We start from the raw sequence: 17997 nt of genomic DNA, 5'->3' as shown, positions 1-17997 counted from the left end.
AAAAAATAAATTTTTCTTATTTTGTTCTGTTAGGTGCAAACTGTAAGGTAAAGGACCCCAGGAGTGGGTATGAGTTTGACCTGACTCCCCTGTCCGGGAAGGATTATGAGGTGAAGAGCCTGCAGTATGAATATCACTTTGCTATATGTGGCCCTGTTGAGACATCAGTGTGTTCACATGGAGCTAATAGCATGGTCTCCTCTTGCCAAGTAGAAGGTCCCAATCACAGGATTTCCGGTCAGTACGGGGTTTTTTTGTTTGTTTGTTTTTTTGTTTAAGAAACCAAATCATGCCCCTTTTAAAATGAATATATATTTTACTATAATTTGTTTGTTTACCCATTACAGGATTGGCTAATCAAAATTTAACATTTGATGATGGAGTTATAATGATCAACTACACACACGGGGAGACCTGCCACAAGATTTATGAGCGATCAACAGCCATCATGTTTTCCTGCGACCACAGCAAGAATCCGGTATGATGTCATCAATCTGTGCAGTTTTTTGAGTCAGGTGTGGTAGGTTTCTGTATTCCAAGTGTGTTTTCTCTAAATGATCACCGTAGGGGAAGCCAGAGTTTGTCCGAGAGACAGCAGACTGCACCTACTTGTTTGAATGGCACACTGCTTTGGCCTGTCCTCCTTTTAAGACCACCAGCTGCTCCTACAAGTGAGAATGACTGACTCAATTCATACTGTCTCACACACACACACACCAATGCTCACGTTTTAGTACATGGATACAGAATACTTAGCACCTGGTGCTCTCCATGCGCTATTCTGTCATTCCCAATCTTCAAATCCGCTTGTAAACACCTCTTTAGGTTGTAGTGAGTGAAACAATTAACAGTTCATACCTAGGTTTCCATATTTTAATCTTTCCTCATGAGAAAGGAAAAAGCTTCTTTCATTTTTAATTAAAAACTGTGTTCTTGGTTTCACCACCATCTGAATCGGATCTTTTTCAGTGATGGCAGGGGACACTCGTATGATCTGTCCTCCTTGGCTCTGCACAGCAGTAACTGGGTGGTTCAGCCTGAGACTGGAAACAAAGACAAGCGCTACTACATCAATGTGTGCAAATCTCTTGTACCTCAGAGTGGTGAGTCAAAGCTATGTGTAAACCTGCCGCTTTTATATGAGGTAATGAGCAGAACTTCGTCCAGAAGACTAGTCCAGAGTCACTCGAAAGTGGAATATTTAAATTCAGGTTTAATCCGTGTTTAGAAATTAAACCTGTTGGGGCAAGAACTGATCCAAACAGGAACAAACTGTTCATTTTGTACAATCATTGTTGCTCCTTTTTACCAGCTTACCATTATGATATTGTCAACATTGAAAGTCTTAAAAATCCCACCCACTTGCTTGGATGCTCCTGATCAGTCCCAACTGATCCCACTCGGATGCTCTTGACCTGTCCCAACCTATCCCGCTCAGACGCTCCAGACCTGTCCCAACCTATCCCGCTCGGACGCTCTGGACCTGTCCCGACCTGTCTCGCTCGGACGCTCCTGACCTGTCTCGCTTGCATGCTCCTGACCTGTCCCGACCTGTCTCGCTCGGATGCTCCTGACCTATCCCGACCGATCCCACTCGGACGCTCCTGACCCGTCCCGCTCGGACGCTCCTGACCTGTCCCGACCTATCCCACTCGGACGCTCTGGACCTGTCCTGACCTGTCTCGCTCGGACGCTCCTGACCTGTCCCGACCTGTCTCGCTCGGACGCTCCTGACCTGTCCCGACCTATCCCACTTGGACGCTCTGGACCTGTCCTGACCTGTCTCGCTCGGATGCTCCTGACCTGTCTCGACCTATCCCACTCGGATGCTCCAGACCTGTTCTGACCTGTCTCGCTCGGACACTCCTGACCTGTCCCGACCAATCCCACTCAGATGCTCTTGACCGAGTCTGCTCGGACACTCCTGACCTGTCCCAACCTATCCCGCTCGGACACTCCTGACCTGTCCCGACCAATTCCACTCAGACGCTTTTGACTGAGCCTGCTCGGACGCTCCTGACCTGTCCCGACCTATCCCGCTCGGACACTCCTGACCTGTCCCGACCGATCCCACTCAGACGCTCTTGACCAAGCCTGCTCAGACGCTCCTGACCTGTCTCACTTCCACACTCCTGACCTATCCCAACCGATCCCACTCGGACACTCCTGACCTGTTTTGCTCGGACGCTCCTGACCTGTCTCGACCTCTCCCACTCGGATGCTCCAGACCTATTCTGACCTGTCTCGCTTGGACACTCCTGACCTGTCTCAACCAATCCCACTCGGACACTCCTGACCTGTCCCAGCCGATCCCGCTCGGACACTCCTGACCTGTCCCGACCGAGCCCACTCAGACGCTCTTGACCGAGCCTGCTCGGACGCTCCTGACCTGTCCCAACCTATCCCGCTCGGACGCTCCTGACCTGTCCCAACCTATTCCACTCGGACACTCCTGACCTGTCACGACCGAGCCCACTCGGATACTCCTGACCTGTCCCAACTGATCCTGCTCGGACGCTCTTGACCGATCCCGCTCAGACACTTCTGACTTGTCCTGACTGCTCCCGCTTGGACGCCCCTGACCTGTCCTGACCGATCCCACCTGGACACTCCTGATCTGTCCCAACCGATCCTGCTCGGATGCTCTTGACCGATCCCACTCGGACGCTCCTGACCTGTCCTGACCTCTCCTGCTCGGACACTCCTGACCTGTCCCAACCGATCCCACTCGGACGCTCTTGACCGGTCCCGCTCGGACGCTCCTGACCAATCCCAACTGATCCCGCTCGGATGCTCTTGACCAATCCTGCTTGGACGCTCCTGACATGTCCTGACAGATCCTGCTTGGATGCCCCTGACCAGTCCCAACTGATCCCGCTCGGATGCTCTTGACCAATCACAGTCGGACGCTACTAACAAGTCCCGACTGATCCGTCTCGGACGCTCCTGACCTGTCTTGACCGATCCCGCTTGGATGCTCCTGACCATTCCCGACTGATCCAGCTTGGACGCTCCTGACCATTCTCGACTGATCCAGCTCGGACGCTCCTGACCTGTCCTGACCAATCCCGCTCGGACACTCTTGACCGATGCGGCTCGGACGCTCCTGACCATTCCCGACCCATCCTGCTTGCATGCTCTTTACCGATCCCACTCAGATGCTCCTGACCAGTCCCACCCATTTGCTCTGATGCTCTTGACCGATGCTAGTTAAAATCCCAAATTATTGTTGCCCTAAAACAAGTCACACACCATATAATTCAGAAAAAAAAGTTTGTTCTTCAATTGTGCCATAAAATAGTTTAGTTTGATTATACTTTTTTTTTTTGCGAAATTGAACATTTGTGCATAGTCAGTCAGCAACCACCTATACTGTTAGCTCCACCCTTAAAACCATCATTTTAATGCCAATTTTGTATAGATACCATAAACATACACCTGGAACATTTAGTCCTGGAACAGTGGCCAGTTAATAAAGCCTGGCTCAAATTTGTTCTGGTACTTTGCGCCATAGAAAGTTTCTGATGTTTTATAGCTGTTCCATGTCTGTGTGTACGTGTCAGGTTCATGGGGCTGTCCGAGCAGCGCTGCAGCGTGTCGGAAGACCGGTGATGAGTATGTGAGTCTGGGAGAAGCTCAGTCCGAGCCACAGTGGGAGGGAAACATGCTGGTGCTGAAGTACACGGATGGATCAACCTGCCCTGGAGGAGACCGTAAACGATCCACCATCATCCGCTTTCAGTGCGATCCTGACAAAGTGGTGAGGCAAAATTGTGTAGCACACGCACGTTGTGTTTTACGGTCCATGCTGTTCTTGAACTGAATTGTCTTGAGAAACGAGTCATGATTTTAATGATTATTTTTTACATGTATGTAGATTTCTTTAGTACATATTCAGATTAGTTACCTATTTAAGACAGGCGTAAAAACAATAGCTTTTATGAATAATGTTTTCAGCAGTCGTAAATGATTAGAATTATGTACTTAAATCGGTTTTGCTTCAGGTCCCATCTGAAACAGGACTAGTATATTAATGAACTAGTTTGGGTGGCAGAGGTCCCTCTAACAGGACGCTCGCGTGCTGGCTCAAAGGTGTTAATCATGCAATTGAAGCTTCCGTTAAATGGCACTTCCCCTCGACCACGCCTTGGAGAGAAGTGGTTCTTCAGTAGATAGCCAAAATATTATTGGACGCATTTACATGATGAGTCTAATGTTTGAATAATCAAGGGTACAAGGGTTGCTGGTGCAGCTCCTGTACTAATCAGGTGGTTTTGGATCAAGGACGGTTTGAAAATGCAGCACAGTGGGTCTGTAAGCATAGAGACAGACCATGTTAAAAGAGATAAATTAGGTGAATATTGAAATGAAAATTGTGTGTGGCTGCAGGACTCGAAGCCCACTTTGATCACTGCACTAGAGGACTGTGTGTACAGCTTTGTGTGGTTTACAGCAGCAGCATGTCCCCTTAACAGGACAGAACATGGAGACTGCAAGGTCACTAATCCACGGACAGGTGAGTCCTACAGCGAGATCCCCATCCTCGTACAATTGCAGTATTCAAAAGTTCTATTTAACGTCAACACACATCAGCTGGCAGGGCTCGACATTAACTTTTAAACCCACTTGCCCTGGGGGACAAGTGGGGGTTAATTTCCACTTGTCCCCTATTTTGCAAGTACTGGTTTTTTTATTATTTATTTATTTATTTATTTATTTATTTTTAGGAAACCCATAGAATAGTTCTGAACTGCAACATAAAATGAAGATCACACATTGAGTTTGATTATTGATTAAGTTTATTATAAAGTTTGGTTATCCGTTACTGTTTACTTGTAACGGACAATAACAATTTTATCCAAAATAGTTTTTCCTGCCTTAGTCGATTTATTTCCATTTCACATGCATGCAACTGTTGTAAAGTTCAGTATGTTTGTGTAGAACTCTCTCAGACTGTTGGTTCATTACTCGATAATGTAGAAATCATAAAGTAGAAATCTATAACAGTTTATATGAAGAAAACAATAGGGTGCCAAGACTTTTGAACAATACTGTGTTTGAGTATATTGATATAGCGTTCATTTTTTTGTTACATCATCCACCTCTAGGTTTAAAAAAAAAAACAAACGTGCTAGTCATGACAGACAGGATAATGTTTGAGTTTAAAATTTAGTGTGTAGGTTGTGGGTGTTTTATACAGACCTGGCAACCTGTAACTAAATCAGTGCAGCCGGTCTGTCATGACACAGTGTGGGATTGTTTTTGTTTTTTTAAATAAACCTAGAGGTGGATGATATTTAAAAAAAAAACAAAACCAGATGTATAAATATTTTGCACAGGACTAGGTTCTTCTGATAACAGAAATAAAGCTCCAGCTCTCTCTGCTCTTAATCTGTTCTGTTCTTTCAGGATTTATCGCGCACGTCACTCTTTGTTGAGTTTTTATGCCCGAGTTGTTTGAAACCAATCTGGGTTTTCTGTGCCGAATAAGGAAGCGGCTTCACCTGTAAGAAATTCAAACCCTTTCATGAAGGAGCTAACTCGAATGCGAGCAGGGAAGAAAAAAAAAAAAGAGAGATTCTTAAGCAAACTCTTCCATCCTCACTTCTGACTTTCTGTTTTTGTAAAATTCATTTTAAATACCATCGTGAATTTCTCTGGAGTTTTCCGGCTGAGGTCCTCTTTTCGTATTCTTTAACCGCTCATTTCCTCGTTGTTCTTGAAGCATTTGCTTGTATTTGTTAACGTTTTTCTTGATAGCGGGGAGACGGTAATGCCTTTTTATCTATTTCTCTGTTTGAACGAGCAAAAACAGCGCAAAAATTAGCCATATCGAAGACAGATTAAGCCTTGTTTGCATGAAAGACGGTGTCTGTCTGACCCCGGCTGTAATTATCCCGTGACATGTGACGTCATGCGCAAGGGGTCTATAAACAGTATGGGTACCATACTACAACAGCGGGGGTATATAAAATAACTTTCAAAGCAGTAAATGAAACCGAGACTAAGAAAACAGCCAAGACATAATGGCGCATACGTAGTGAGGGACGCTTTTAGGAACTGAAATAAAAGATCAAAAAGCCTCATTTTTGTGGTGCTAGTTCGTAATATATGCTCATTCCAAGTTGCCCGGTTGGGCACGTCGGGGACATATCCCACTTGCCCGAATGCATTTTTCACTTGCCCTGGGCAATCGGGCAGTCCTTAATGTCGAGCCCTGGCTGAGTTACAACATCGCTATGTTTCCAGGCATTTCACGCAAGTCTGGTTCGTTAGTGATTGAAATCATCCATGTGCCTTCTCTCCACAGGGTATCTGTTTGACCTGAACTCACTCACTCGGGAAGGTGGTTATACGGTGTATCACAGCGTAGACGTAAGGAAGATGTATCGCCTCAATATCTGTGGTCCCATAAAGAACGCGGGCTGTGCATCAGAAGCAGGTGACACCCCAAAACCTGCCTCTTGTTTGAGCAAAACTGTTACCTTGGTTCCCTGTTCGGTTCTGATGTTCTGGTTTGTAACTGCAGGAGTGTGTATTAAAGACAGTAGCGAAGCTGTGAATGGAGGAAAATCTAACAAGAAGCTGGTCTACAAGGACCAGGTGGTGGAGCTGACCTACGAGGGCGGAGACGTCTGTGCAGCCAATCCGTCGCTCAAACACAAGAGCATCATCAGCTTCATCTGCAAGTCTGAAGGAGGCGAAACCAGCAAGCCCGTACTGGTCGACTCGGACAAGGACACGTGCACTCACTTTTTTTCCTGGCACACATCGCTGGTCTGCGAACAACAGGTATGACAGGAGAGTTGTTAGCTGTATTAGATGTTAACCTGATATACTTTTTTTTTTTTTTATCCCCCACAAGTTTTATTTCATGAAACTTGGCAAAAGGCTTTGGTGTACGTCGGTACTACACATAATTTTGTTCAATTCGGTCACATTTTAGCAGAGTTATGGCATAGTTGCCAGTGGGGGATATTGTGCTCTCAGAGCACCTTTTTTTTTCTTTTTTTTTTTAAATCTATAATAACCCTTATCTGTACAGCATAGTTGATGTGAAATACATGTCAACCTCAAGGTCTGCTCGTTTCACTCGGCCCACAAAAAAAAAAATTGAAATGGGATACTTGCAGAAACATTATCGCATTATAACCAAACTAGCAAGTCGTCCATTCACTTCTGACCTGTATCATAGGGACCACTTGCATGCTATATGTAACGCAGATATTCTGCAGTATTGCTGGAAAGAAGGCTCCTTAATATTCCCACTTTGGTTGTTTATAATGAATCAAATAAAGCATGTATGTTTACCCAGCATACCGGCATTCCGCAACCAGAAGTGTGACGTATAACACAATATTAAACGGTTGCGCGAAGATGTGAAGTTTATCTTCGAGTGGTGAATCACAAGTAAGCGAAGCAGACGAGTGTAAATATTTTCAACATGAGAAGATAAACGTCATATCTTTGCGCCACCGTGTAACGCTCTTTACGTTATATGGACACATCCGCAAAAAAAAAAAATGCAAATTAATCAAAAGAATTTAAATTTCGAACCGGTTCGCCATTTTGACAACGCGCGTCTAGTCAGCAGGAAAGCAGTGGGAGTGACATCATTGGCGTGAAATATCAGGACTTATCCATACAGGACACTTTTTCGATGGAATAAAAACGTGTTCTATTCCCTTCTAGCGGGTTTCATTCATTTGATTTGATAGCATGCAATATTGTTAGCATATCGCTTTACTACATATGTCACGCTACCCAATGGAGAATGAGTGTTGAATACGGTTTACGATATTGCATGGTTGTCAAGACGATGTGATGTCACACGTCGGAGACGTAAAACTTGCGTACTAGCGAGCGACTGGGACAATTTCTAAACAAACATGGCTGTCAGGTTTGCTTTGTTAAATACGGAAGACTTTGAGAGAATTTTCAAAGAGAAAGATGTGCTGAACACCTGAAAGGAATGTGTATAATAATAATATTGGCTGGGGTTTTTTTCGTGCTATATCAGATATATTCCATTCAGTTACTTCAACTATCATGCTAGCTGAATGGAATATATCTGATATACCACTCAACGCCAGCCAATATTATTTAAATATGTCCCTCAGATCCGCTATGTATTTCAGATGAAAAATGTGAGTTTTTCAACACGAGAAGATAAACTTCATATCTTCGAGCCAGTGTGTGATTTTTCTTTTTATTATATCGACACATTCACAAACAAAAAGTGCCCAAATTTATCAAAACAATTCATCGATTTCCTCACGAGCGACATGTAGAGATTTACGTCACGGTTTTCGTTCTCCATGTCCCGGATGGAGCTCGTATGAAAAATGCAACTTGTGAATTTCCTAGTCCTATGCGTCAGAAATGCAAGCGCCCAAGCATTCTGGCACTGCTTTCAAAACAATTTCGTCAGCTGAACTGAGTTGGTGCTTTTGCGAGCCATCCACATTGATATCACTCTTCAACGTCACACCCTTATCCCACGGTGCCGGCTGTTCCTTATCATAGGATTATTCTGCAAGAAAGAATGACCATCTTGTTGCATAGGTTATTGGTTATATGTATAGAATAGATATGTTTAAAAAATAAATACCCTTGGTTTTGGATTTTTAAAAAGCTTATGTGGTCTTGGGAGAAGACCACATTAGCTGTTTAAAAAAAAAAAAACAACCAGTCCACATGTGCTTTGTGGATCTGGAGAAGGCATTTGACCGTGTCCCTCGTGGTGTCCTGTGGAGGGTGCTTCGGGAGTATGGGGTTCGGGGCTCTTTGCTAAGGGCTGTCCGGTCCCTGTACGAACGGAGCAGGAGTCTGGTTCGCATTGCCAGCAGTAAGTCAGACCTGTTCCCAGTGCATGTTGGACTCCGGCAGGGCTGCCCTTTGTCACCGGTTCTGTTCATAATTTTTATGGACAGAATTTCTAGGTGCAGCCAGGGGCCGGAGGGAATCCTGTTTGGGAACCACAGGATTTCATCTCTGCTTTTTGTGGATGATGTCCTGTTGGCTTCTTCAAGCCAGGACCTTCAGCATGCACTGGGGCGGTTTGCAGTCGAGTGTGAAGCGGCTGGGATGAGAATCAGCACTTCCAAGTCCGAGTCCATGGTTCTCGACCGGAAAAGGGTGGCTTGCCCTCTTCATATTGGTGGAGAAGTCCTGCCTCAAGTGGAGGAGTTTAAGTATCTCGGGATCTTGTTCACGAGTGAGGGAAGGATGGAGCGTGAGATCGACAGGCGGATCGGTGCAGCCTCCGCAGTGATGCGGTCGCTTTACCAGTCCATCGTGGTGAAGAAGGAACTGAGCCAAAAGGCAAAGCTCTCGATTTACCGGTCGATCTTCGTTCCGACTCTCACCTATGGTCATGAGCTTTGGGTAATGACCGAAAGAACAAGATCGCGGATACAAGTGGCCGAAATGAGTTTCCTTCACAGGGTGGCTGGGCACTCCCTTAGAAATAGGGTGAGAAGCACAGTCACTTGGGAGGAGCTTGGAGTAGAGCCGCTGCTCCTCCACATCGAGAGGAATCAGCTGAGGTGGCTCGGGCATCTCTTTCGGATGCCTCCTGGACACCTCCTTGGGGAGGTGTTCCAGGCATGTCCCCCCGGGAGGAGGCCCCGGGGAAGACCCAGGACACGCTGGAGGGACTATGTCTCTTGGCTGGCCTGGGAACGCCTCGGTGTTCTTCCCGAGGAGCTGGCCGAGGTGTCTGGGGAGAGGGAAGTTTGGGCTTCCATGCTCAGACTGCTGCCTCCGCGACCCAGCCCCGGATAAAGCAGAAGAAAATGAGATGAGATAATGTGGTCTTGACACAATTTGAGAAATTTTGACGCCAATGTACTTCTGGTTTAAAAGTAAATCCAAAAATGTAAATAAAAACTCTCACATTCAACATTCCACACTGCACTGTACTGTATATGGGGACGTGATGGCCGAAAGGTTAGAGAAGCAGCTTTGGGACCAAAAGGTTGCTGGTTCGATTCCTTGAACCAGCAGGAATAACTAACTAACCGTAGCACCTACTCCCCAGGCTGCTCTGGGTATTTTGTACAACCCCGATTCCAAAAAAGTTGGGACAAAGTACAAATTGTAAATAAAAACGGAATGCAATAATTTACAAATCTCAAAAACTGATATTGTATTCACAATAGAACATAGACAACATATCAAATGTCGAAAGTGAGACATTTTGAAATTTCATGCCAAATATTGGCTCATTTGAAATTTCATGACAGCAACACATCTCAAAAAAGTTGGGACAGGGGCAATAAGAGGCTGGAAAAGTTAAAGGTACAAAAAAGGAACAGCTGGAGAACCAAACTGCAACTCAGTAGGTCAATTGGCAATAGGTCATTAACATGACTGGGTATGAAAAGAGCATCTTGGAGTGGCAGCGGCTCTCAGAAGTAAAGATGGGAAGAGGATCACCAATCCCCCTAATTCTGCGCTGATAAATAGTGGAGCAATATCAGAAAGGAGTTCGACAGTGTAAAATTGCAAAGAGTTTGAACATATCATCATCTATAGTGCATAATATCATCAAAAGATTCAGAGAATCTGGAAGAATCTCTGAGCGTAAGGGTCAAGGCCAGAAAACCATACTGGGTGCCCGTGATCTTTGGGCCCTTAGACGGCACTGCATCACATACAGGCATCCTTCTGTATTGGAAATCACAAAATGGGCTCAGGAATATTTCCAGAGAACATTATCTGTGAACATAATTCACAGTGCCATCCGCCGTTGCCAGCTAAAACTCTATAGTTCAAAGAAAAAGCCGTATCTAAACACGATCCAGAAGCGCAGACGTCTTCTCTGGGCCAAGGCTCATTTAAAATGGACTGTGGCAAAGTGGAAAACGAGGGTTATGTATATAACCGCGGTTCTATGAGTTTCGGATGACCGCCAGAGGCGGTGCTTTCAGCACATGGATATCCATCACACGAACGTGCAGGTCGAGTAATAGTAACAACAAAGTCACGTGTGACCTGGGTGACGTCACCCCGTGACCCCGGCATAAAAGACCGGTAAACCCAGGAAGTGACCTCTTGGCAAATCTTCTCGTGTACACTCCGAGTGACTGCCAAGCTCTGGCGGTCATCCGAAACTCATAGAACCCCGGTTATATACATAACCCTCGTTCTATTTCGTTTCTCCTGACCGCCAGAGGCGGTGCTTTCAGCACATGGATGACTAATACCAACCAGGTCATGAGGAGTGCCTACCTGTACTCAGTGCTGCTGCGACGGGCCTGGAATGACAGCCGTCGCCACAGGATTATGTGGGACGACATTAAGACGGTAAAACCTGGTGAAGGTGCAGCTGGAAGCCCAGGAGGCTGCGCTGCATATGTCTGAAAGGGGCACACCCTTCAGTGATGCCCATGAGGCCACCACGCCCCGTGCAGAGTGCGCCCTGACAGCCGGAGGAATCGGGGAGCCACTGTGCCTGTAGGCATGTAATATGGCCTCGACTATCCACTTGGATAGCCTCTGCTTAGAGAGCGCCAGGCCCTTCCTTGGCCCTGTGTGGCACAGGAACAGGGCGTCGCTCCTACGGAAGCCCTCTGTACGGGACACGTACACCCTGAGGGCGCGAACTGGGCACAAAAGTTCCGACCTCTCACCATGGCCCGCCTAGAATGCCGCAAGGCTAAGGGGCTGGTTGACGAAGGTAGCAGAGAGGGTCTTCGGGAGGAAAGAGGGGTTAGGCCACAGGGTGACCCCACTGTCGCCGGAGTGCCACTGCAGGCACTCCCCACTGACTGACAGCGCGTGTAATTCCCCGACGCGCCTCGTCAATGTAATGGCCAGAAGAAAAGCAGTCTTCAGGGAGAGCCATGAAATGTCTGCCGTGAGCAGGGGCTCAAACGGTGCGTCGCAGAGAGCCTGCAGCACCAAGTGAAGATCCCATGTGGGTACCCGGCTCCGTCGGGGGGGTCTCAACCGGAGAGCACCCTTCAAAAAACGTGCCACCAAGGGGTGGGACCCCACGGTCCTTCCCCCAACTCTGGCATGCTGAGCAGAGATGGCAGCTGCATAGACCTTGATGGTGGCAGGAGTAAGACCCTTATCAAACAGAGACTGGAGGAACAGTAGAATGGTCGGCAGGGGGCAGCATGTAGGCTCCTCCCCCCGAGTTAAGCACCAGTTGGAGAAAAGCCTCCATCTGTTGGCGTAGAGGGCATTGGTGGAGGGTGCCCGAGAGCTTGCAATGGTGTTGACCACTGCCGGCTCGCAAAGACCTAGCAGGGGGTCCGGCCCTTCAGCGGCCACACCCAGAGCTGCAGACGGGCTGGATCCGGGTGCCAGATCTGCCCTCCCAGCTGTGATAGCAGGTCCATCCTCACTGGCAGGCACCAGGGGTCGCCGTTCAGAAGTTGCAGCAACTTGGGAAACCACACTCGGCCCGGCCACCGAGGGGCGACAAGCAGCAGCCCGTGGTGGTCCATCGCAACCCTGTGTAGGGTTGGCACAATCAGCGGCAGAGGGGGGAAGGCATACAGCAGTTGCCTCGGCCAAGCATGCGCCAGCGCATCCTGGCCCAGGGAGCTGGGGCTGTGGAGGCTGAACCACAGAGGGCAGTGTGTCGACTCCTGGCAGGCAAAGAGGTCCACCTCTGCCCTGCCAAAACGTTCCCAGATGGTGAGAACCACCGCTGGGTTGAGTCTCCATTCCCCGGGATCGGGGTCCTGGCGGGACAGCAGATCCGCTGCCCTGTTGGCGGTGCCTGGCAAGTACATGGCACGCAGGCTCAGGAGATGTCGATGGGCCCACCGCAGAAGTTGGCCGGCCACTTCCAAGCACTGAAGGGACTTGGTGCCTCCCTGGTGGTTGATGTAGTACACTACCGTAGCGTTGTCCGTCCGCACCAGAACGTGTCTGCCGGCCAGGCCTGGGAGGAAGTGCTGTAGGCCGACGAATACAGCCCGTAGCTCCAGCACGTTGATGTGCTGCTGTCGCTGCCCTGGACTCCAGTGGCCTCTGACGGTCCGGCATTGCCAGACTGCACCCCAGCCTCCCAGGGAAGCATCCGTGGTGATGACCTCCCTCCGGGAGGGGATAGCCGCCAGCGGAATACCCCGCAGAAGGTAAGCCCTCCTCCTCCATGGACGGAGGAGCCTGAAAAAGGTATCCGTCGCCTTCACGAGCCTGTGCCCGTGCAGCACCGGGTGGAGGTGGAGATCGCTGAGCCACCTCTGAAGCGGGCGTAAGTCCAGGAGTCCCAGCGGGACCAGAGAGGAGGCTGCCGTAAGCATGCCCAGCAGGCGCTGAAAGGTCTTCAGGGCGAGTGACCTGCCCCGTCCGAAGCGGCCAAGCAGCAGGCGGATGTTGTGGATCCTGGTCTGGGAGGGGGTTGCCATCAACGACCTCGAGTCCAGGTGCATGCCCAAGAAAGTCGTCTCCTGGCTGGGCACCAGCGAGCTCTTCTTGTAATTCACCCTGAGCCCCAGCTCTGCGACATGTGAGAGCACAGTCGCGATGTCGGTGCGGGCCTGAGCTGCTGACCGTGAACAGACGAGCCAGTCGTCCAGGTAAGGCAGGACACGCAAACCCCTTGCCTGAAGTGGTGCCAATGCCGCTGCCACACACCTGGTGAACACACGGGGTGCCAGCGATATCCCAAAGGGCAGAACATTGAACTCGAAAACCTGGCCCTCGAAGGCAAACCGCAGGAACTGCCTGTGGTGTGGCGCAATGGGAACATGGAAGTAGGCGTCTTTCAGGTCGATGGTGGCAAACCAGTCGCCCGCCTGGATGTGGTGTAAGACATCCACTGTACGCAGCATGCGGAATCTCATGGTCTTCAAGTGGGAGTTGAGGGACCTCAGGTCGAGGATCGGGCGGATACCGCCGTCCTTCTTCGGAACCAGAAAATACCTGGAGTAGAACCCACCTTGCTGTCTCTGCCTGTCGACGGGAGAGATTGCTCCTTTCTCCAGGAGGGTGGAGATTTCCTGCCGGAGGACGAGGGACTTCCCCGGATGGCTCACGGTGGTGTGTTTGACCCCATGAAAACGCGGCGGTCGGCGGCAGAACTGGATGCGGTAACCCTCGGCGAGGGTCACCAGCACCCAGGGGTCTGGGGTCAATGCTTTCCAGCTTTGGAGCTGTTCGCTGGAGAAGCGGCCGACCGCTGGCGCGCTGATGTCAGCGCCGTCCAGAGCGCCCCCGTCGGTCACCATGGGGGCGACGAGGAGCGGACTGGGTGTAGGGGGCGGCACCGCGGGTCCGGGAGGTGGTGGGGCGACGAAAGTCATCAACCCGTCTGGTCTCCTGGCGGGTGCGTGGCCGAGACAGAGTCGGTGTGGGCCCCCTGGAGGACTGGGCAGTATTGCCATGGCGGTGGACCTGGCGGAGGCCCTGGCGGAGGCCAGCGAACTGCCGCCGCGCCTGGACGACCTGGGCACTCCGGTCCAGGGCTTGCTGAGCGGCCTCGCCAAACAGCTCCCCGGGGACAACAGGGAGAGAGCGCAGCGCACGGCGGTCGGGCTCGGCCAGAGGGGACTGTGCCAGCCATATCTGCCGGCGGGCGAGGGTGAGATACGACATCAGCCGGCCCAGTTCCCGCGGCGAGTAGGCAAAGGCCTGGAGAGCCGCGTCGCACAGCTCCCGTGATGCCGCGCTTGTCCCCTCCAGCGTCTGGGCGAGGGCCAGCAGCAGATGGGACATGGAATTGTCAATACGACCCATTCGTGCCGCCGTGTCGTATCCCCGCACGATGAGGTCGTCGGTCGCACGGCATTGGGTGCGGGGGCATCGGGCGTCAGGCCGCAGAGCCTCGTTGGGCGAAAGGACGAGGGCAGCCACGGAGGGCTCGATGTTGGGCATCTGCTGGAGGCCGTAGGTAGGGGCGTCCTGCATTGCTGCCAGGGCCCTGCAGTCACTAGGGAGGTGGGAAAGGCGTCTAGGGTCCGCCCAACACCTCTGTAACTCCTCGATGTATGGGGCCGAGGGCGGAACAGACAACGAGGAAGGCTGTGTGGAACCTCTGAAGAAAGCGCTCTGATGCTGGGCCACCGGGGGCGTGTCCAACCCCAGACGGGCCAATGCAGCCCTCAGCATTGGCTGGATGGATGAGCGTCCGCCTTCCGACGCTGACGCGGTGCCATGGCTGGTGGCCTGGGAACCGGCCGGAGAGGTGGGGTCGTGACCAACAGACCCACCGCAGTCAAAGCTCTCCGACGCCCGGATCGACAGTTCATCCAGGCCGCGTGCATCAACGGCCGGTGACAGAAGCGGTGGTGATGGTGAATGGTCGGGCTGCCAGGCAGAAGGGGTGGCTGCGGGAACACTGCTGCCCTGTGGCGGAGGCTGGAGATTCGCCAGCAGGGCCTTCATCTCCTCCAGCTCGGTGGACATCACCTCCACCTTCCGAGCCAAATCGTCCGAGCGCTTCTTTTTCGCCTTAGAAGCGGAGACGCGTGGGGGAGCCCCACGGCGCTTGCTGGGCCCCGCTGCTGCAGCCGGCACCATGTCCTGTCCCCCCGAGGCCCGGGGGATGTCAGACGGAGGATCCAACCGAGCCAGCCTGGCGGGCCGCGCAGCCACACTCAGGCACATGCAGTCTGCGCAGGCCATGTCCGTCAGCCCCTGCCGCAGGTGATCAATACCCAGGCACGAGGGGCACTCGTGGTGGCCGTCCTCCGGCTCGAGGGGGGCCCGGCAGTTGGCGCAGCGAGAGAATAGGTCCATGACACCTGGCTGGCAGAAGGGAACTTAAAAAATAGGGCGAGAACACCCCAAGCAAGTATCCCAAAATAAACAATCAGGCGGCAATGAAAAACGACCGGGCGAACACACCCGTGGTCGGGAATATTAACAAGGATAGGCGCCGTGCGCCACAGCGGCGAGAAACACCGCTTTAATTTAAATGAATGAAAACCGCTTACCTAAGCGGCAACAAGCCGGCCTCCAGCGGCGAGAACACCGCCTCGGAGGGCTAGTCAGCTAATTCCACCGAGCGAGAACACTCAGCTTAACGGAGTAACAAACAATACGAATACAACACACAAGACAGCCGGCCCGTGAGCAGGCCGGAGACAAGGCTACACAAAATAAGGCGGTCGATAATATTAACAAGGATAGGCGCCGAGCGCCACAGAACTGATAACAGCGGCGAGAAACACCGCTTTAATTTAAATGAATGAAAACCGCTTACCTGAACGAAAGCAAGCTGGCCTCCAGCGGCGAGGACACGCCCTGGAGGGCTAGTCAGCTAACTCCACCGAGCGAGAGCGCTCAGCTTAACGGAGTAACAGCAATACAAATACAACACACAAGACAACCGGCCCGTGAGCAGGCCGGAGACAAGACTACACAAAACAAAGCGGTTGATAATATTAACAAGGATAGGCGCCGTGCGCCACAGAACTGATAACAGCGGCGAGAAACACCGCTTTAATTTAAATGAATGAAAACCGCTTACCTGAACGAAAGCAAGCCGGCCTTCAGCGGCGAGGACACGCCTCGGAGGGCTAATCAGCTAGCTCCACCGAGCGAGAGCGCTCAGCTTAACGGAGTAACAGCAATACAAATACAACACACAAGACAGCCGGCCCGTGAGCAGGCCGGAGACAAGACTACACAAAACAAAGCGGTTGATAATATTAACAAGGATAGGCGCCGTGCGCCACAGAACTGATAACAGCGGCGAGAAACACCGCTTTAATTTAAATGAATGAAAACCGCTTACCTGAACGAAAGCAAGCCGGCCTTCAGCGGCGAGGACACGCCTCGGAGGGCTAATCAGCTAGCTCCACCGAGCGAGAGCGCTCAGCTTAACGGAGTAACAGCAATACAAATACAACACACAAGGCAGCCGGCCCGTGAGCAGGCCGGAGACAAGACTACACAAAACAAAGCGGTTGATAATATTAACAAGGATAGGCGCCGTGCGCCACAGAACTGATAACAGCGGCAAGAAACGCCGCTTTAGTTTAAATGAATGAAAACCGCTTACCTGAACGAAAACAAGCCGGCCTTCAGCGGCGAGGACACGCCTCGGAGAGCTAATCAGCTAGCTCCACCGAGCGAGAGCGCTCAGCTTAACGGAGTAACAAATCAACGAATATAGCGACAAGAGAAAAGAATTGGTGGACTTAACGCAGTTTCTTGGAGGATGCGTAAGCACAGCCCCAACCCTACGGGTAACGAAACTAACACGCGTTTGTCCAATTTCCAACTCGCAACCTGCAAACGCGAGAAGATGCAAGAGGTCACTTCCTGGGTTTACCGGTCTTTTATGCCGGGGTCACGGGGTGACGTCACCCAGGTCACACGTGACTTTGTTGTTACTATTACTCGACCTGCACGTTCGTGTGATGGATATCCATGTGCTGAAAGCACCGCCTCTGGCGGTCAGGAGAAACGAAATAGAACTGTTCTGTGGTCAGACGAATCAAAATTTGAAGTTCTTTATGGAAATGAGGGACGCTGTGTCATTCGGACTAAAGAGGAGAAGGACGACCCAAGTTGTTATCAGCGCTCAGTTCAGAAGCCTGCATCTCTGATGGTATGGGGTTGCATTAGTGCGTGTGGCATGGGCACATCTGGAAAGACACCATCAATGCTGAAAGGTATATCCAGGTTCTAGAGCAACATATGCTCCTATCCAGACGACATCTCTTTTCTCCTTGCATTTTCCAACATGACAATGCCAAACCACATACTGCATCAATTACAGCATCATGGCTGCATAGAAGAAGGGTCCGGGTACTGAACTGGCCAGCCTGCAGTCCAGATCTTTCACCCATAGAAAACATTTGGCGCATCATAAAATGGAAGATACGACAAAAAAGACCTAAGACAGTTGAGCAACTAGAATCCTACATTAGACAAGAATGGGTTAACATTCCTATCCCTAAACTTGAGCAACTTGTCTCCTCAGTCCCCAGACGTTTACAGACTGTTGTAAAGAGAAAAGCGGATGTCTCACAGTGGGAAACCTGGCCTTGTCCTAACTTTTTTGAGATGTGTTGTCATGAA

General features: G+C 50.5%; 1 protein-coding gene across 1 annotated transcript in view; it reads left to right on the top strand.

Moving 5' to 3' along the window:
- The window catches only part of igf2r (insulin-like growth factor 2 receptor), a 171737-nt gene that overhangs the window by 103825 nt on the left and 49915 nt on the right, over positions 1–17997 (top strand). The window contains exons 26-33 of the mRNA XM_060916407.1: positions 34–237; positions 348–478; positions 568–671; positions 970–1103; positions 3564–3760; positions 4390–4516; positions 6311–6442; positions 6530–6792. Coding sequence (XP_060772390.1) covers positions 34–237; positions 348–478; positions 568–671; positions 970–1103; positions 3564–3760; positions 4390–4516; positions 6311–6442; positions 6530–6792 — 1292 coding nt within the window. The remainder of the gene's footprint in view (positions 1–33; positions 238–347; positions 479–567; positions 672–969; positions 1104–3563; positions 3761–4389; positions 4517–6310; positions 6443–6529; positions 6793–17997) is intronic.

Source organism: Neoarius graeffei, chromosome 3 (assembly GCF_027579695.1).
Source record: "Neoarius graeffei isolate fNeoGra1 chromosome 3, fNeoGra1.pri, whole genome shotgun sequence".
NCBI classification, from domain to species: domain Eukaryota; kingdom Metazoa; phylum Chordata; class Actinopteri; order Siluriformes; family Ariidae; genus Neoarius; species Neoarius graeffei.
The sequence above is the reverse complement of the archived record's forward strand: the minus strand, read 5'-3'. Positions and strand labels throughout refer to the sequence as shown.